The sequence below is a fragment of the Myodes glareolus genome, chromosome 10 (genome assembly GCF_982192425.1).
Source record: "Myodes glareolus chromosome 10, mMyoGla1.1, whole genome shotgun sequence".
NCBI classification, from domain to species: Eukaryota; Metazoa; Chordata; class Mammalia; order Rodentia; family Cricetidae; genus Myodes; species Myodes glareolus.
Window position 1 is genome coordinate 49,168,970 of NC_142035.1, and position 21,018 is coordinate 49,189,987.

General features: G+C 38.4%; 1 long non-coding RNA gene and 1 gene segment (V, D, J or C); one reads left to right on the forward strand and one right to left on the reverse strand.

Annotated features, from left to right (window-relative positions):
* LOC125416869 (signal-regulatory protein beta-1-like) overlaps positions 1-3,808 on the forward strand; it is a 29,178-nt gene extending 25,370 nt beyond the window's left edge. The window contains 3 exon segments of the C gene segment in view: positions 436-762; positions 1,788-1,897; positions 2,512-3,808. Coding sequence covers positions 436-762; positions 1,788-1,894 — 434 coding nt within the window.
* The window catches only part of LOC146892562 (uncharacterized), a 32,012-nt gene continuing 11,454 nt past the window's right edge, over positions 461-21,018 (reverse strand). Inside the window, exons 3-5 of the long non-coding RNA XR_015739079.1 lie at positions 4,048-4,246; positions 668-831; positions 461-576 (exon numbers count right to left, since the gene is read on the reverse strand). This is a non-coding gene — a long non-coding RNA (uncharacterized LOC146892562). The remainder of the gene's footprint in view (positions 577-667; positions 832-4,047; positions 4,247-21,018) is intronic.

Here is a 21,018-nt window from a genome sequence, read left to right on the forward strand (position 1 = left end):
TGCTACATGAGACACTGGACAAATTATTTAACTTCTCCAAACTGAAGAGTCTTTTTCACTATGTAAAAATGTTAGTATCTTGGTCTCTAACACCTAGTGCCTGTGAATCTCCAAATCTTGGGATTATCAAGTCATAGAGTAGGGCAACTGATTTGTAGTTTGCTAAGTGGGTTCGATACATTTTCTATACCTTAAAATGAAAAGAAGAAATATTGGGATGTGTCTTAGCAGCCCATCTTCCCATCCATCTATCCAAACCTGAATTACCACTCTCATCTCAGCATACATTTCTCCATTCATGCACCTGCTAACCAATACTTGCATCTTTATTTGTGGCAGGCACTGGGTTTGGTCCTAGCAGATGACCCCACCCTCAAAGGACTTCCAGTGAATTTCCTGCAGTAATTATTTGCTTTATATGAATTTTTGTCTCAGTTCCTCCTGCAGTGAGAGTGTCCCAGTCTTCTGCTCTCTCCAGTTTGGTGACTGTTACTTGCCATGTGCAGAGATTCTATCCACGGAGTGTGTACGTCACCTGGCTAGTGGATTGCCACGTGCTCAAGAGACTGGAGCAACCTACACCAAAGAGGAATAAGGATGGGTCCTACACTCTGGAAATCTTGCAATTGATAAACACATCAATGCAGAGGCCTGATCAAGTACTCACTTGCAAGGTAGAACATGAGGCACAACCTCCCATCCAGGCCAGCATTATATTTTCTACACCATCCTATATCACGTCCAAAGCCGTTGGGAGCCTAAGTAAGTTCATCTCTTTTCTCTTGTGCATGTTGGGGTCACCTTGGCTTGCTCATTGCACTACAGAAGATACTAGAAAGATAAGGAGTTAAGGAACTCATTAATGTCTTGTCCAGATTAGGAGTCTGTAGTTTCGTGAATAGGCAGTGGCTTCCTTTAGAGTGGTCACCCAGAATGGTTCTTCCATTTCCATTGGGAGAATGTTCTACCAGTTGAACCCCATTGAAAATGCCCTAGAGAAAGTTTAGCATAGTGCTGATCCATGAGATCATGATGTTTGTCACTAGTGGCCATGAGATGTTTGTCACTAAGAGTCTGATTTAAAGTAGTCTCAGAAGTATGGGGGTAAGCTTGCCTATACGCCATGCTATAATACTTAAACAGTCATATCTGGGGACTGCCTTTTGCCCACTCTAATAATAATTAATTAATTATTTCTACTTAGTTATTTCACAGACATATAACCTCTATTCACCAGTCTACTTACTTGCAATAGGGTGTGAATCAGGTTTCATAATTTAGAGAATCCTTTTGAGGGCTAGATGTTAATATATAATGTCTATATAATTGATCGATTGTCTATACTAAATGCCAGCCATTACTATTATTTGAATTTATATAAATTGTTTTCTAGTTAATTTCCAATAATTACAATTGTGTAAATTTAGGCAACACAATCAACTATCTCTCAGAAATCCCATGTCTTCATCTATAAGATGTTACTGATAATGCCAGTGTTCTACGATTACAACAAAGGTTATATTAAGTGACCACTAGACCATGGGGACAAAGCATTGATAACAGTCATGCTGGCACATTGGTTAATGTCAGATCTTTAAGCAGTGTTTGTTGGAAAAATTCAAGGTAATTCACAGGTCTCTTCTTTCTGAGAGCTAACTGTAGAGCAGGGAGCCCAAGGATGAAATGAGAATTGGGAAATACTTGGAACTCCCTGGCTACCCACATCACATAAGTCGTTTCAACTCACGTGACCCCACTCGTTGACCCCTTTGTTCTGTGTATTTTAGGTTCAGAAAAATCTATCCATATTTTTGTGGCTTTCCTCCTATGCTTCAAGTTACTTCTGGTGGTGAGTGCATTAGCTACCTACATGTATAAGCGGTGGAGCCTGTGACTGGTGAGTTTGAAAATCGGCCTTAGTTCTTAGAAAGTGAGGTCGCAGTCATGGCCATGGGTAGTAGAGGACTTCGGAATAAACATACAGAGGTCACAGGATATGCTTTCAAAGCTTCCCACACATGATATCTAGCCTCAAGAGGAGATTGTAAATCTCCTTAAATACCATTTGGAATTCTTAGAGGCTCCCCAACTGTGTTCAGTGTGTAGTATCCTGGAGTTGGAAAATTTTCTAGTATGTTCCTTGGGATTCTGGGTGTAAGAGTTGAAGATGTGAAAATGAAATAATAATCAAGACCTAAACTTCAAAGAGTCTGCCCACGTGTTGTTAAATTTTACTATGATGTCATCCAATAAGACACATTGAAAAATGGACATACTAAGTGGAGGAAAAGATGAATGTACCTATGGAAGAGCGGCTAGGACTCAGAAGGAGGTGTAAGATGTATAGTACATAGAGGCGTCATTTCTGATATTCCTTTAATAAGGAATTCAGGAGAGATGAGAGAGAGAGAGAGAGAGAGAGAGAGAGAGAGAGAGAGAGAGAGAGAGAGAGCAAATGACATTTCCCATTTCCACATGGCCTGTGACACATTGTCTCCTACCCTCTCTAAGGAGCTCAAGTGGAGAGAAGATGCAAGGACCTGTTGGTGACCCAAGACTCCTGCCCTTCGCTCTTCCACCTTCTCCATAGGTGCGCTGCCTCCGTACACTGTCAGAGATGGGCTTGGGTTACTTAGAGATGCTCCAGCCTTGAGATGCTGAACTTCAGATGAGTTCTGCTTCCATCCAAAGGCTGTTCTGTGACAAGGGAAACAGATGCTCGCTGTCTCTGACCGTGGCCAACCCTTAGTTTCCCAGTTTTCACTACTCTGTATGATTTCCGCAAGTGTGATTTAATTTTAGCAGACACAAAGCTTAAAATTACTAGAATGTTGAAGAAGTATTTTCCTATCTCGAAATGGATAAAAACAATATAAAATATCTCTGGGCACATTATACCATTTTGCAAAAATATTAACCTTTTGCCGATATCTTCAAGTTTCTTTTAGAAATTGCCCTGCCTTTGCTGGCTTCCTTTCTCAGTCAGGGTTCTCTACCGTTATGACATACGCACAGCCTTTAAACATCATAGAGTGGCTTTGCTTTTATTTTGCACAACATTTATTATATTGCATACAGCATTTTGAAACTTCATTTTTATACTTAATACACCTCCTGGATTTATTAATGTTGAAACATGTAGCTGTTTTATTCATTTTACAATACTCTGTGGTCTTCTCTTGTAGCCATATGCCATATTTTATTAGTCCATCTCATAATGGACACTGAACCTTTATTCAATGCTTTGGCTATTACAGTTTTGTGGCATTCTTTTCTTAATCTCTAAGCACATGGGAGAATCTTTTTTTTTTTCTCAAGCCGGGCACACAAAGCAGCAGTGTAGGTAACATTTATATGTTTTATTACCTCAAAAATAAATTTCAATTTTGAACCTGTGCTCTCATTTTGTTACACACATGCATGTGTGTGTGTACACACACACACACATTTTCTTCCTGATGTTGCTGGTGGTCCATGTATAATAGGTAGCAGAGACCTTTTATTCCCTCCAAGATTAGGTGATCCAATATACACTGACACGGCATATTCAATTTCTATAGTCTGGAGCTGTGTTGATACACTTTATCCATCAATCTACATGCCTATCTCTGTCAAGCATATGCTACTTTAGTTAGAATAGTTTTATAACTTTTTGTTTTTTCTTCTAGGAAAATTGTTCTAATTTTTCTCACTTAAAATTGTCGTGGTCATTTTTTATTGTTTCTTTGTGACTGCTTTTATATTTTAAGGAAATTATTCATTGTATGAGCATTCTGGAAATGGCATTAAACGTTCTCCTAAAACATCAGCAGAATCAGTGTGGCTTAAATGTTATCATACAATGTTCTTTTAATTCAAAACCCTCGCAACTGAACTAGGTAACCCCCTAAGTAAACCTAAGCAGATGCATGAATCAGAGAGGAAGGAATGCTAGTTATTGAGGACACATTTTTCTTTTTCCTGACTTCTATTTTTTCCTTGAGAATTTTAATTATTTTTGCCACCCTAAACCTGTACTTATCCACCCTCTCTTCCACTAAAACTCACTTGTGGTTTGAATGAGAAATGTCCATCACTGTATGGGCAGGTTTAGGAGGCGAGGCCTTATTGGAGAAAGTATACCACTTAGAGGCAGTTTTTGAGAACTTAAGCCCCATGATGCTTCGTTTGCCTTCTCTGCTTCATGCTTGCATTTCAAGATGGGAGCTTGTGACTGTGCTTTACTGCCATGATGGACTCCAACTATCTGGAAACAGAAGCCAAAATGAACCATTTCTTATATAAAGTGCTTTGTTCATGGTATTTAATAACAAAAATCATAAAATTGGTGTGCTGGTTAGTTTTCTATCAACCTAACATAGGCTGGGCCATTTGGGAAGAGAAACCCTCAAGTGAGAAAATGCCTCTATCAACATGCCTCTTGGCCTGTGGTCAAGATTGTGGGGGCATCTTATGATTAGTGAGATGTGGGTGGGCCAAGGGTACAATGAGAGCTACCACCCTTGAGCAGGTTGCCTAGCTTGAGCAAGCCCTGGGTAGCAAGCCAGGAAATAGCCTGCCTCCATGTCCCCTGCTTCCGTTCCTTCCTTGAGGCCCTGCCCTGGTCTTCCGCAAAGGTGGATCTTCGCATGGAATTGTAATCCAAATAAACCCTTCCCTTTTGGTCATGGTGTTTTATCATATCAATAGAAAGTAACCTAGGACAAGTAACAGACAGACATTGGTACCAGAGAGTGGGTGCTGCTGCGAAGAGCCTGCCTGTGTACTTTGGAGGATGTGGAAGATTCTAGTGCTTTGGACTAGAAAAACAATGAATGCTATAAGCAGAGAGAGCCTAAAGATATATTAGAGTAGGAGCCTCGAGGTTTCAGATACTGGCTTCAGAGTCATAAAGACAAGAGTGGGTGGGTCATGAATTTTCCTTTTCAGTTTCAGAGAGCCACTGAGACCACACAGTGTGTCTCAGGGAAGTCCCTACATGAAGGCCTTGAGAGTCTGTTGTGAGACACTGGGGAAGGGAAACCTGGGCTGCAGTGGAGGCCTGAAGATGCTGGCAATGGCAGGCCATGAGACATCTGCCAAAAAAAAAAACCTGTGCACAGGGAGATACATGTGTTAGGATAATCTTTTTTGTACACTGTGAAGATGTGTCTCTGTTCTTCCTTGCCTGACTGCCTAAAGCGCCTTTTGATTAGTTTACTAAGGAGTTAAATGACCAATAGCTAGGCAGGAGAGGATAGGAAGGACTTCTGGGGAGAGATAGGAACCCAGGGAAAGAGTCATAGGTGTGGGAAACTCATTAGCCAGATTTAAAGGATGTAGAATAGACATTACTAGAAGAAGTAACAACTCATGTGGAAGAACATAGATTAATAAAAATTGGTTAATTTAAGTTTTAAGGGTTAGTAGGGAACGTGCCTAAGCTAGGACCAAGCTTTAGTAATTAATAAAAAATCTCCATGTCATTAAAGACATCAACATTAATCTGACCACTTTGAATCTGATAGAAAAGAAAGTGGGAAGTACTCTACAAGATATAGGCACAGGAGACCACTTCCTAAGCAGAACCCCAGGAGCGCAGACAATAAGAGAATCAATGAATAAATGGGACCTACTGAAACTGAGAAGCTTCTGTAAAGCAAAGGACACTGTCAGTAAGACAAAAAGACTACCTTTTGACTAGGAGAAGATCTTCACCAACCCCTCAACAGACAAAGGTCTGATCTCCAAAATATACAAAGAACTCGAGAAACTAGACACTAAAACTCTAATTAACCCAATTAAAAAATGGGGTACTTAACTGAACAGAGAAGTCACAACAGATGAACTTCGAATGGCCAAAAGACACTTAAGGTCATGCTCAACATCCTTAGCGATCAGGGAAATGCAAATCAAAACAACTTTGAGATACCATCTTACACCTGTCAGAATAGCTAAACTCAAAAACACCAATGATAGCCTATGCTGGAGAGGATGGGGAGTGAGGGGAACACTCATCCATTGTTGGTGGGAATGCAAACTTGTGCAGCCACTGTGGAAATCAGTGTGGCGGTTTCTCAGGAAACTGGGAGTCAACCTCCCTCAGGACCCAGCAATTCCACTCTTGGGAATATACCCAAGAGATGTCCTATCATACTACAAAAGCATTTGTTCAACTATGTTCATAGCTGCGCTATTTGTAATAGCTAGAACATGGAAACAACCTAGGTGCCCCTCAATAGAAGAATGGTTAAAAAAGGTGTGGAACATGTACACATTAGAGTTTTACTCAGCAGTAAAAAACAATGACATCTTGAATTTTGCGTGCAAATGGATGGAAATAGAAAACGCTTTACTGAGTGAGGTAACCCAGACCCAAAAAGAGAAATATGGTATGTACTCACTCATAAGTGGATTCTAGCCATAGTTAAAGGTCTTTGAGCCTATAATTCGTGATCCTAGAGAAGCTAAATAAGAAGGTGAACATGAAGAAAATCATATAGTTATCCTCTTGGATATTGGAAGGAGACAAGATTGCCAGGCAAACTTGGGTGCATGGGGGGGGTGGGGTGGGGGGTGGAAGTAAGGGGAGATGGTTAGAGAGAAGGGAGAGGGGGAGGATTGGGGATGGCGTGGGGAAATGAGATGGGGGAGGAAGGATGGATAGGGGAGCAGGCAAGTATATATCTCAACTAAGGGAGCCATTTTAGGGTTGACAAGAGACTTGTTTCTGGAGGGGTTCTCAGGCCGAAGGAGAGGCCCCCAGATTCTTCCCTGGGCAGCAGAGGAGAGGGTGCCTGAACTGGCCTTGGCCCATAACCATACTGATGAATATTTTGCATATCACCATAGAACCTTCATCTGGCGGTGGATGGAGATAGAGACAGAGACACATATTGGAACACTGGACTTAACTCCCTAGATCCAAATGAAAAGCAGAAGGAGGGAAAACGTGAGCAAGATAGGCAGGACCAGAGGGAACCTTCATCCGACGATGGATGGCGATAGAGATGGAGACCCACATTGGAGCACTGGACTGAGCCCCCGCAAGGTCCAAATGAGGAGCAGAAGGAGGGAGAACATGAAAAAGGAAATCAGGACCGCGAGGGGTGCGTTCACCCACTGATACAAGGGGACTGATCAAATGAGAGCTCACCAAGGCCAGCTGGACTGGGACTGAACGAGCATGTGATCAAACCGGATTCTCCGAATGTGGCTGACATGGGAGCTGACTGAGAAGCCATTTACAATGGCACTGGGTCTTGTTACGTCTGCATGTACTGGCTGTTTGGGATCCTAGTCTGTTTGGATGCTCACCTTCCTAGACCTGGAGGGAGGGGGGTGGAACTTGAACTTCCCACAGGGCAGGAAACCCTGACTGCTCTTTGGACTGGAGAGGGAGGAGGAGAGGGAGGAGGAGAGGGAGTGGGGGGAGGGGAGGAGAGGGAGTGGGGGAAATGGGAGGGTATGGGGAGGAGGGAAGGAAGTGGAAATTTTTATAAACAAACAAACAAATTAATTAATTAATTAAAAAAAGATTGGAAATTTTCACCAGATAAACTATTATATTAAAATGCACCACAAAAAAAATCTCCATGTCATTATTTGGGAGCTGGAAGTTCAAAGAAAGACTATATTTGGTGTCAACATGGAGACACAAATATCTAAATATAGGGCCTGTGAGCAGTGGCGCACTACTTGGTGGTAGACTTTGTAGAAATACCTGCCAAGTGTGGGCCCAGCAACTTCCCAGAGCTGGGGTGGGTAGATATGGCTCCCCTCCAGTGGAAAAGTCTGCAGGACTGACCCAAGAGGGGGGCGGAGCCAGCCACCTGTGCCATATGCTAAGACCTGCATAAGGAGGCTACAGATGCACAGAGGTGGCCTTGCCCTTTAAGGCTTAGCTCACGTGGTCAGAGAACAGCTGTAGGTGCATAGAAAGCTAGGTCCAGACTGAGAAAAGCTCTGAACAGGTAAAGTATGCTTGAAAATGTGCTTAGTTCCTGAAGAAGAAAAAAAAAGGCTATAAACAGTCATAAAAATAGTTTGAAAACAATAAAATTAATTTTTAAAATTTTTTTATTTTAAATATTTGTTATATATGCAGCATGTTTGCCTGCACACCAGAAGAGGGCACCAGATCTCATTACAGATGGTTGTGAGCCACCATGTGGGTGCTGGGAATTGAACTCAGGACCTCTGGAAAAGCAGTCAGTCAGTGCTCTTAACTTCTGAGCCAACTCTCCAGCCCTAAAATGAAATTTTTATAGAGATAGTAAAGTAATATAAAATGAATAAGCCACATAAAGATGGGAAATACCATAAAACAGGATGGATGGGCCCTGTATAATGCTTTATTAACCTTAACTTTTTAAATGCTAATAAGCCAAAACCAACAGCTGCCAAGAGACGATGGATTGTGGAAAATACTGCTGAATTAAACCAGCCTATATATTTTAAGGATGTCTTAACTTCAGAAGGGAAGTCAGAAAATGGGTTGCATTGGGGGAGAGATTATGTCTTTGCTTCCATAGCAAATGAAAAACTATAGATTTCTTCAAAATTAATAAAGATCAGATTTGACCTCCTGAAACTCTTGTCATGAAGGAAGAAAGCAGGAAAACTACAAGACAGGTGTTGTATGTATTGATCTCTCTACATGGGAACAGCTGGGACTGGAAGAGACATGATAAATCTATTATTCCATGCCATCCTTTACATGGCATGGATGGAGACTTATATTACAGCTTGGTTATACAGACCAAATGGACTTCTAAAGCTGACAGCTGCCTTTTACCTGCTCAAACACAGAGCAGAAAATCCTCTTTAGCTGATTTGTGCACACTGCATATTTCATACTTGTGTTAATGCAGAGATGTGTGTTACCTTTAAAAGTTTATGTGTCTTTAGAACAAAAGTAATAGTTTTCTGTAACATGATAATAGGTTTCTCTGCGGACACAGTAAGCCAACTCAAATGCAGACCATCTTCCAACTGATCTTCTAGGCCTGGCCATGGACAACCGATCATGCCCAGGCTCCCTTGACCTGACCACTATCATCTCTAACAGGGAGCCATGGGTAGGCATCATGGTATCAGGGTAATCCATCTCTAAGAAAAGAACTACTTCATCCCATGTCTTCTTCTTTCAACACTCCTATACTTGCAGTTGAAAACTCTGATGGAACCTTCCACTTGGTTCAAGACCTCCTTCTGGCTCATTAATTCTGCAGTGGTCCCCTTCTATCCTGTGGCACCTTACACACTTCTTTCCACTATCCCTTCAGGAACCTCCCATTTCTCAGTTCTGGACCTCAAGGATGCTTTCTTCTCTATCCTTCTCAGCATTCTTTACCTGGTCTGACCCTGACACATCTCTACACTTGAACTGTCTGACCCCAGGGGTTCAGAGACAGCCCCCACCGATTTGGCCAGGCCCTAGCTTCTGACCCACTCTTTTTGTCTCTCCACAATTCTCAACTCATACAGTATGTAGATGACATTCTGCTTTGTGGCCCATCATTACAAATTAGTCAAACTGCGGGGCAGTGGTGGTGCACACCTTTAATCCCTGCACTCAGGAGGCAGAGGCAGGCAGATCTCAGTGAGTTCAAGGCCAGCCTGGTTTATGGAATGAATTCTAGGATAGCCAGAGCTATTACATAGAAAACCCTGTCTTGAAAAACCAAAACCAAAAACAGCAAAACAAAACAAAAATTAGCCAAACTAACACCTCTGCCCTCCTAAATTTCTTGTCCAGTCGGGGATATAGAGTCTCACCTTCCAAGGTCCAACTGTTCATCCCTCAGGTCACCTACTTGGGTCTAACCATCACCCTAACCCACAAAGCCATTACCTCAGACAGAAAGCACCTAATCATCTCTCGCTGTCCCCTCTACCAATGAGGAGATTTTATCATTTCTAGAAATTGCTGGCTTCTTACAATCCTGGATCCCTTCTTTTTCTCTCCTTGCTCACCCCTATATGAGGCAGCTCTAGACTCTCTGCACAAGCCCCTCCTCCATCCCATTACTAAGCCCTTCCAGGGGCTCCAACAGACTCTTATCCAGGCTCCAGCTCTTATCTCCTAGACCTAACTTGGCCCTTCTCCCTCTATAGAACAGAAAAGGAGGGATATACCCTTGGGGTCCTAGGTGATCAGCTGCTCTAGGTCACCCACCACTATCTTCCCCTTCCACAACCTGTCCCATCTGCTGTCTACAGAACTGTTTTTCTGGAGCTTTGTTGCATTTGCACCACTTTCATTACAAAATGGTCCTGGCACATCTGGAATGCCTTGTACTAGTGAGTACACAATGAGGCCTAAAGCTGCATAGTAAGGACTAAAGTTGCAGGGGTGTGATGTTGTCCTTCACGAAACATATAGATTAAGTTAGGGGCTTTGGTAAAACTTGTTTTACCCATAAAAACAACTTTTGTGTATCAATAAATATGCCTTTTCACAACTGTTCTAGGTTCAGTTCATTGAAGCTGAACATCCCCGCTGCCATAAAGCCTGGGTTACATTCTGGAGTGATCCTCTTTTTCTGATCATCCTACATAGGTCAGAACACCGACACTGCTGTAGTAGGATATCCATGTGCACTGTTGTTCTGATATCTATACTGTCACTACATATGTGTACTGCTGTAACAATACTTCCATGTTCACCACCAGAATAGTTCATCAGTGTGCAGGACTGTACCAGTACACACTATGCATCTCTGTACTGCTGTGTTCATTAGTGCTGCTGTTCTATACATCCACATGTATCATTGTTCTCATGCATTCCTGTGTGTAGGTATACTAGCAAATCTATGTGCACAGGTGTATTAGGATAAACAGGTGCACTGCTATTGTCGTAATCCGTCTGTGTTGCTGTCCAAGTACATCCAGGTGTGCTGCATTAGTACATCCAGGTGTGCTGAATTAGAACATCCAAGTGTGGTGTATTAGTACATCCATGTGTACTGTATTAGTACAACCATGTGTGTTGTATTAGCTCATCCTTGTGTGCTGTATTAGTTCATCCACGTACTCTGCTTTACTACAACATCTGTGTGCCCTACTGAACTAGTACATTCATGTAGAGTATGGTACTTTTACATCCGTTGGTAGCCATGAACTAATACACCCACACGTGTTCCTGTATTAGTACCGCTGTGCTCACTGTTGTCTACTACACATGTGTCCTGTGTTTGGCAGTACTAGGTCACCTATTTTTGCTACCATTCTAATAAGTTCAAGTGTACTGCTGCAGTAGAGCAGCACTGGGCACTGCTGTTCTAGCTTTTTGTCTTTATCTCTGATTTTCCTCCTTTTTTTTCTTTCTATCATTATTTTTGGCCTTTCTTTAACTCTTTCTTTCAGTATTTTTCATTCCTCCTTCATATAAATTCTTCTTCCTTTTATTGTTTCTGTCCTTTTTGCTTTTCTTTCAGATTTCCTTTCTTCTTTTTCTTTTTGTCATTCTTTCCTATTCATGTATTCATTTCTTCTTCTACATTCCTTTCTTTTCCTTTACTTTCTTTATCTTTTTTCTTTCTTCTTTTTATTCTGTCTTTTTTGTTTTTAATTTCTATATTTCTTTGCTTTTTACCATATTTTTTGGTCCTTTCTTTCTCGTCTCACTTCCTTTCTTTCTGAATGCCTTTGTTCCTTTATTTGTTTCATCTTTCTTTTAGGCATTTTCTTTCTTATTTTTTCTTGGTTTTTGAGATTGCAGTTTCTCCCTTCAAACCCTCTGATTTTTTTTCCACCTGCCTTTTTTTATATTTCATTATTTCTTTCTTCCTTTCTTCCTGCCTTTCCTTTCAGAGTTCTTTCTTTCATTTCTTTCTTCCTTCTTTTGTTTTTCCCACCATCCTGTCTTTATGTTTCTTTCATTTCTGTCTTCCATTTGCCTTTTCCCTTTTCTTTTTTCCTGTTTATTTGTTTTATTTATACATTTGTTTATTTTTGTTTTTCCTTTTCATTTCCAAGTCTTCACAAACATACAGAGTTCCAACATTGTTGCCAATTTTTTTGTTCAACATCCTGAATTTCTCTTCCAGTTCAGTGTTCCCTTGAACTGTCTTCCTTGTTCCATTTGTTTATGTGCATCTTCCTTGAGATAATTTTCTTAAATTTATTTATTTATTTATTTATTAAGATTTTCCACCTACTCCCCTCCTCCCATTTTCCTCCCATTCCGCCCTCCTATCTTTCTTGCTTTCTTTCTTCTTGTTTTTTTTGTTTTTCTATTGATTTCCATCATTCTTTTTTCCTTCTTTCATCCTTTGTTTTTTCTTACTTTTGTTATGCTTTGCCACTGCTGTCTTTGTTTTGTTGCTTTTTTTCTTTCTTTTCTTTCTACTTTCATTCTGTCTTTAATTTTCCTTTCTGTGCTTTATTTTTCTTCTCTTGGTTCATTTCCCCATCTTTTCTCTTTGTTCTATTTTTCTCTTGTCTTTCATTTTTTCTGTTTTTCTATTTCCTTTCCTTCTATCAGTTTTCTTGTCTTTTCCTTTCTGGCTTGATGTCTTCCTTTTCTGCCTTTCTTAATCTTTGTAGACCTTTTTTCTATCCAGTTCTTTCTGTTTTCTTCTTAATTTCCCTTTTACTTTCTGATTTGTATTTTTTCCTGTCTTCCATTTTTCCTCATCCCTTTCTTTGGTCTTTCTCATTTATATAATTTTTTGTTTATTTTTTCTTTCATTTTTCTGTTTTTATTTTTGTCTTTGTTCCATTTTGACTCTCTTCCTTTCTTTTAACCTGTCTTTTTTATTCTTTATTCACTGTTTTTTAACTTCCTTCCTTCATTCCTTTTTCTTCAAATCTCTGTTTTTCTTTGTCTTTTTTTTGTCTTTTATTCTGTCTTCCTATCTTCCTGTCTTTACTATTTTTTGATAGTTTGTTCTGTCTTCCTTCCTTTCATTCTGTATTTATTTGTCCTTCCTATTTTTTACTCCATCTTTCATTCTCTCCTACATTCCTCTTGCCTTTATCTGTCCTTTCTTCCTTTTTGTCTCTTTCCCTGTCTTTTGTTTGTTGTTGTTTATCTTTGTATTTCTCATTTTTTTAACTTTCATTCTCTCCTGATATTTTCCAGCCATCCTTTTTTATTTTCTGTCTTTCTTTTTCTTTCCTTGATTTTTTGATTCTTATTATATTTTTCTTACAATTTTCTGCCTTTCATTTTTTCTTTTAGTCTTTAAGTTTTCCTTTCTCTTCCTTTATTTTCCCCTCTTTTATTCTCTTATTTCCTTTCTTTGGGTTTTTGTTTTTTGTTTCTTTGTTCCTTTCAACATTTCTTTTTTCTTTTTTGTCTGTTTTTCCTCTTTTTGTCACTATTTTCTTTGCTTTTTCTTTCTAATTCATTTTCTCATTTCTTTGTTTTTATTTCCTCTCTTCCTTTTTCTTCTTTCTGCTTTCCTCTCTATTTTCCATTTTTTTATTTTTTGCCTTTCTTTTCTTTCATTCTATCTGTTATTTCTTTCTGTATTACACTTTCTTTTTTGTTTCTGTCTTATTTTTGTCTTTCCTTTCTCTATTTTCACTTTAACTTTCTTCATTTCTGTCTGTTTTTATTTTCATTTTGGTTTTCTTTGCATTTTTTTCTTTCTTATTTTATTCCTGTCTGTCTCTTTTGTTATTTCTTTCTCCAGTTTTCTTTAATCTCTTACTCTTTTGTTCTTTTTTCTTTCTTTTTTCCACACTTTCTATCTTTTATTCATCCATGCCTTTTCTCTTTCTTGCTTTGTTTTCCATATTCTTTTTGGCTGTCTTTCTGTCCATATTTCTTCTTTCTGTCGTTAGCTTTTTCTATTGTATTTTTCTGTCTTTCACTCCATCCTTTCTATTTCTCTCCCGTCTTTCAGTCTTTATTTATATGCCACTTCTTTATTTCTGCTTTCTCTCTTGATTCTGTTCTTTTTCTTTTATCTTTTTTCATTTTTCTATATTTTTGCCTTTTCTTCTTTCTTAGCTTTTTTCTTTTTTATTTTTCATTTTCTTTCATTTTTATTTACTTCATTTTTTTGCTTCTTTCCTTTTGACTTTTTGTCTGTCCGTCTTTCATTTTTCTCTCCTTCCTATCTTTCTTCCAAATTTTCTTTTGTAATTTTTGTCTGTCTTCTTTATTTCTGTTTCTTTACTTTTCCTTCCACTTTCATTTTTCTTTCTTCTAGTCTTTTTTGTTTTTCATAATGTTCTCTTCCTAAACTATTCTATTTTTTTCTGTTTTTCTATCTTTCCTTGTATTTTTGCTTCCTTTCTTTTTTCTTTCATTTCTTCTTTATTCTTTCTTCCTTTTTTAGTTTCTCTCTTTTTGTCTTGTTTTTTTTCTATTTTCTCTTTGAACATTCTCATTTATTTATTTCTCTCTTTTTTGTCCTTTCTTTGTTACTCTTTCTTTCTGCCTTTCTGCTTTTATTTATTTCTGTGTCCTATTTTTGTTTCTTTTTCTTTCTCTCTTTCTTTGTTCTAATTTATTTATCTCCATTCTTCTTTCTCATTTTATAATTTCTGTTTTTTCTTTCTTTTTATTTTATTGCCTTCCCTTTAGCTTTCTTTTTAATTTTTTAATTACTTTCTTCCATTTGATTATTTTTTTCTATTTGTCTTTCTTCCTTTTATATGTTTTAATTTTTATTGATTTTATTGAGTTATACATTTTTCTCTGCACTCCTCCATCCCCTCCCTTCCTCTTCAACCCTCTCCCATGGTCTCCATGCTCCCAATTTACTCAGAAGATCTTCTCCTTTACTACTTCCCCTGTAGATTACGTCCATTATGTCTCTTTTAGGGTCCCCATTGTTGTCCAGGTTCTCTGGCATTGTGATTTGTAGGCTGATTTTCTTTTATTTATGTCTAAAAGCCACTTATAAGTGAGTATATATGATAATTGTCTTTCTGGGACTGGATTACCTCATTCATTATAATGTTTTATAGATCCATCCATTTGCCTGCAAATTTCAAGAAGTCATTTTTTTCTGCTGTGTAGTACTCCATTATATAAATGTACCACATTTTCCTTATCCATTCTTCAGTCAAGAGGCATTTAGGTTGTTTCCAGGTTCTGGCTATGACAAACAAGGCTGCTATGAACATAGTTGAGCACATGTCCTTGTGGCACAATTGAGCATCATTTGGATATATACCCAAAAGTGACATTGCTGAATCTTGAGAAAGGTTGTTTCCTAATATGCTGAGAAACCACCACACTAACATCCAAAGGGGTTGTACCAGCTTGCATTCCCACTAGCAATGCAGAAGTGTTCCCTTTCCCCCACAACTTCTCCAGAATAAGTTATCATCAATGTTTTTGAACTTGGCCATTCTTACGGGTGTAAGATGGAATCTCAGAGTTGTTTTGATTAGCATTTCTCTTATGACTAAGGATGTTGAACATTTCCTTAAATGTCTTTCAGCCATTTTAGATTCCTCTGTTGAGAGTTCTCTGTTAGGTCTGTGCTTCATTTTTTTTTATTGGATTATGTGTTCTTTTGATGATCAATTTCTTGAGTTCTTTGTGTATTTTGGAGAGCAGACCTTTGCCTGATGTGGAGTTAGTGAAGATCTTTTCCCATTCTTTAGGCTGTCGTTTTGTCTTGTTGACCGGGTTCTTTGCTTTACAGAAGCTTTTCAGTTTCAGGAGGTCCCATTTATTAATTGTTTCTCTCAGTGTCTATGCTACCGGGGTTATATTTAGGAAGTGCTCTCCTGTGCCAATGTGTTCAAAGTGTACTTCCCACTTTCTGTTCTGTGAGGTTCACTGTGACTGGCTTTATGTTGAGGTCTTTGATTCATTTGGACTTGAGTTTTGTGCATAGTGATAGATATGGATCTATTTTCATTCTTCTACATGTTGATATTTAGTTATGCCAACACCATTTGTTGAATATGCTTTATTTTCTCCATTTGATTTTTTTTGCTTCTTTGTCAAAAATCAGGTGTTCATAGATATGTGGATTAATATCTGGGTCTTCAATTCAATTCCATTGGTCCTCCTGTCTGTTCTTATGTCAATACCAGACTGTTTTCAGTACTGTTGCTCTGTAGTAGAGTTTGAAGTCAGAGATTGTGATGCCTCCAGAAGTTCCTTTATTGTGCAGGATCGTTTTGGCTATCCTGGGTTTTTTGCTTTTCTATATGAAGTTGAGTGTCATTCATTTGAGGTCTGTGAATAATTTTGCTGAGGTTTTGATGGGCATTGCATTGAACCTGTAGATTCCTTTTGGTAAGGTTGCCATTTTCACTATGTTAATTCTGCCTACCCAAAAGCATGGGAGATCTTTATACTTTCTGGTATCTTCTTCAATTTCTTTCTTCAAAGATTTAAAGTTCTTGTCATACAAGTCTTCCACTTATGTGCTTAGAGTTACTCCAAGATATTTTATGCTATTTGTGGCTATTGTGAAGGGTGATGTTTCTCTGATTTCTTTCTCAGCCCATTTATCATCTGTGTCAAGGAGTACTACTGATTTTTTGAATTAATCTTATATCCTGCTACATTACTGAAAATGTTTATGAGTTGTAGAAGTTTCTTGGTAGAATTTTTGGGGTCACTTATGTAAACTATCATATCATCAGCAAACAGTGAGAGTTTGACTTCTTCTTTTCTGACTTGTATCCCCTTAATCTCCTTTTGGTGTCTTATTGCTCTAGCTAGGACCTCAAGAACTATATTGAATAGATAGTGTCTTGTTTCTGATTTCAGTGGATTCTCTGTGAATTTCTTTCCATTTAGTTTGATGTTGGTTGTTGGCTTGCTGTATATTGCTTTATTATGTTTAGTTATGTTCCTTGTATCCCTCTTCTCTCCATGTCTGTTAAGTCCATTTGAGTCATAATATCTGTTAGTTCCCTTATTTCTCTGTTAATTTTTTTGTCAGACAGGCCTGTCCAGAGGTGAGAGTGGAGTGTTGAAGTCTCCTACTAGTAGTATGTGGGGTTTAATGTGTGATTTAAGCTTTTTTAAAAAAAGTATTTATTTTACATGTGAGGGTGCCCTTCTATTTGGTGTATAAATGTTCAGTATTGCGATTTCTTCTTGATGGATTTTTTTCTGTGACTAATATCAAATGTCCATCTTTGTCTCTTTTGATTGATTTTAGTTTGAAGACTATTTTGTTAGATATTAAGATAGCTACACCAGCTTGTTTCTTAGGTCCATTTGATCTGAAAACTTTTTCCCAATGCTTTACTCTGACGCGATATCTGTCTTTGAGGTTGAAGTGTGTTTCTTGTATGCAGTAGAAGAATGGATTCTGTTTTTGTTTTGTTTTGTTTTAAACATTTATTTATTTATTTATTATGTACACAGTGTTCAGCCTCCATAGCTGCCTGCAGGACAGAAGAGGGCACCATATCTCATTACAGTGGTTGTGAGCCACCATGTGGTTGTTGGGAATTGAACTCAGGACCTCTGGAAGAGCAGTCAGTGCTCTTAACCTCTGAGCCATCTCTCCAGCCCTGGATTCTGTTTTTGTATCCAATTTGTTAGCCTGTGTCTTTTTATAGGTGAGTGAGTCCATTCATATTAAGAGATGTTAATGACCAGTGATTACTATCTCCTGCTATTTTAGTTTTCATTGTTGGTGACATCATTTTGTGCGTTTTTCCCTTCTTTGGGATTTGGTGATGTGAGATTATTTATTGTCTGTGTTTTTGTTGATGTGACCAATTTCCTTGGGTTGGAGTTTTCCTTCTAATACTTTGTATAGTGCTGAGTTTGTGGCTAGGTATTGGTTAAATCTGGTTCTGTCATGGAATATCTTGATTTGCCCTTCTATGGTGATTGAAAGTTTTGCTGGGTATAGTCTCCCAATGTCTGCATAATGCTTGACCAAGACTTTCTAGCTTTCCTTGTTTCCAACGAGAAGTCAGGTGTAATTCTAATATGTCTGCCTTATATTTTACTTGGCCTTTTTCATTTGCAGCTCTTAATATTCTTTCTTTAATCTATATGTTTAATGTTTTGATTATTATGTGGAAAGTGAGCTTTTTAAAATCCAGTCTATTTGGTGTTCTGTTAGCTTCTTGTATCTTTATAGGCATATCTTTCTTTAGGTTAAAAAAGTTTTCTTTTATGATTTTGTTAAATATATTTTCTGTGCTTTTGAGTTGGACTTCTCCTTCTTCTATACCTATTATTCTTAGGTCTGGTCTTTTCATGGTGTCCATATTTCCTGGATATTTTGGGTTAAGCTTTTGTTAGATTTAATGTTTTCTTTAACCAATGATTCTATTTCTTCTATTGTATCTTCAGCGCTTGAGATTCTCTCTTTTATCTCTTTTATTCTGCTGTCTGTGCTCTCATTTGTGATTCTTGATCATTTTCTCATAAATTTTGTTTCTATAATATCCTTGGCTTGTGTTTTCTTTATTGTCTCTATTTCAATTTTCAAGTCTTGAATAGTTTCTTTCATGTATTTGATTGCTCTTTCTTGATTTTCTTTAAGGGATTTGTTAATGTCTTCCAATTTTTTTTTTGTTTGTCTTTTCCTCCATTTCTTTGAGGGAATTTTTAATTTCCTCTTCAAGGGCCTCAAACATTCTCCTAAAGCTGTTTTTTAGGTCATTTTCTTCTGCTTCATCTATATTTGGTTGTTCAATTCCTGCTGTTGTAGGGCCACTAGTTTTTCCTGGTGTCTTGTTGCTCTTTGGGTGTTGCATGTGTTCATACCTTGTCTACCATCTTTTCTTCTGATTGGTGTAGTTGGGGCTGTCTGTGACTCTGATGATCAATCTTTCAAGTGCCAGTGGATCCAAGGCTCAGATGGTTGCTCCTTGTGGTACAGTCAGGGCCAAGGTATCAGTCACCCTGGTGGTCACTCCATGTTCCTGGAGGTCGCTCAGCACTCAAGAGGTTCCCTCTGCAATACCGGGGGGGTTGTTTGAGCCTGCTCTCATTGCGATTGTATGTTTGGGGACTCTTTGTACTGAGGTTGCTGCCTTGGGCCTGTTCTGGTAGAGTTCCTGGCTCAGGCCTACTCGTAGCCTCAGAGGTCCCAGACTCACACTCAGACCCACAGAGGTCTCTGGTTCCTGTCTTCTCCCTGGGAGGTCTCAGACTCATGCCCGGACCTGCAGAGGTCTCTGGTTCTGGCCTACTCTCTCAGGGGTCCCAGACTCATGCCTGGTCCCGCAAAGGTGTCTGGTCCTGGCCACTCCCTCAATGTTTTCTCTCTTCTACCTTCTCCTGTGAGTTTGCTGTCCCAGGCCTGCTCTGACCTAGGTTGCTGGCTCAGACTTGTTTCCATAAATGTCCCTGATCTGGGCACATTTGCTCCTGTAGAGGTTCCTGGCTTGGATCTGGTCCTGCAGAGGTCGCTAATTCTGGCCTATCCCCTTGGAGGTTCCAGATTTGCACCTGGACCTGTAGATCTCTGGTTCTGGTCTTTTCCCTCAGTGGTCCCAGACTCACACCTGGACCTTCAGAGGTCTCTCCTTTCTTCCTTTTTTTTTTTTTACTTTCTTGTTATCTTTGATTTCTTTTTTCTCTAGTCATTCATTCATCCTTTCTTTTCCCCTTCTTTGCTTTCAGTCTTTTGTTTCTTCATTTTTTACTTTGTCTTCATTTTCTCCTTTCGTTTGTTATTTCTTTGTTTCTGTCTTCCTTCATTTCTTTCTGTTTTTATTTCTGTCTTTATTCTTTATTTCCTTTTATTCTTTCTTCCTTTCTTTCTCTATTATTTATTTTCTTTCTCATTTAATTCTGTGTCTTTTTTCCTTTTTTCTCCTCCTTTCTTTTCTTCTGTATCTCTCTTTCTCTTTCTTCTCCTTTCTGTCACCTTTCTGCCATTATTTATTTCTCTGTCTTTATTTCAATCTTTCTTCCCTTCTTTATTCTTTCAATCTCTTCTTTCTTTCTTTCTTCCTCTTCCATTCGATTCTTCATCTTTTCTCTTTTCTTTCTGGGTTTTTTCTTTTTATTTACATTTTATTTTCTCTCATATTCTGTTCTATCATTCCTTTTTTCTTCCTTCTTCTTTCTTTCTTCATCTTTGTTTCTTCCTTTTTATTTACTGTCTCTTTTTTCTTTATCTTGCTTTCTTTTGCTCTTTTTCTTTTTCCTTTTTCCTCTCTTCTCTATTCTGCCTTCCCTTCTTTGTTTCACCATTTCTGTGTCTTTCTGCTTTTATTTCTTTTATTTCTGCTTTTCTTTCTTTATTCTTTGTCTTTATGTCTGTCTCTGTTTCTTCTTTCTGTCTTTTACTTATTCTTTTTTCTTTCTTCTATGTCTTTTTTCTTTTGCTGACTTAATTTTGTCCTTTATATTCTGTCTTCATTTCTTTCTTTTTTCTCTCTTCCTTTTTTTATTTTTTACTTCCCCATTTCCCTTTTTCTAAGTTTCTCTCTTTTCAATTTTTCTTTCCTTTCTTCTTTCTTTTCATTTTTCTGTCCACCTGTCTTTGTCTTTCTTGATTTTTGCTGTGTATTTCAGCAAATATTTATGCATTTATTTCTTTTTTCTTCCTTTGTTTCATTTCTTCTTTTGTTTATTTATGTTTTGTTGTCCCACTTCCCTTTCTTCCTTTCTTTCTGTTATTTATTTTTCTGTTTGCTGTTGCACTAGACTGTTCATGAAAGCTGCTCTACTATTGCATCTGTGTGCATTGATATACTAATCCACCCACGTGCACCACTTTCCTACCACCTGTGTATTTGCAGTATACTACATCCATGCACACTTGTCTAGAAGCATCTTTGTGGACTTCTGTACTACTACATCCTTGTACACCACTCTTCTAGTATAATATGTGCATCTGCTGTGTTGTAAGAGTGTATGCATAGATGCTGTGTTACTTGAACAATCATGTGCAGTACCATCTCAACCATGGGCAGTGCTATATTAGTACATGTGTATTCTCTTGTACTGATGTAGAAGTGCTGTACTTGTCATGACCTATATGCATCTGTGTTGCACAGATGAATAGCTATAGCTTATGGCTAAAGCTCATGATCAGTCAGCATCTGTATTACTTTCTGCCTATTGTTCCTGATGTGTTAGCATCTTTGTGTACACTGAAACTCATGATCTAAAGCACTTGTGTT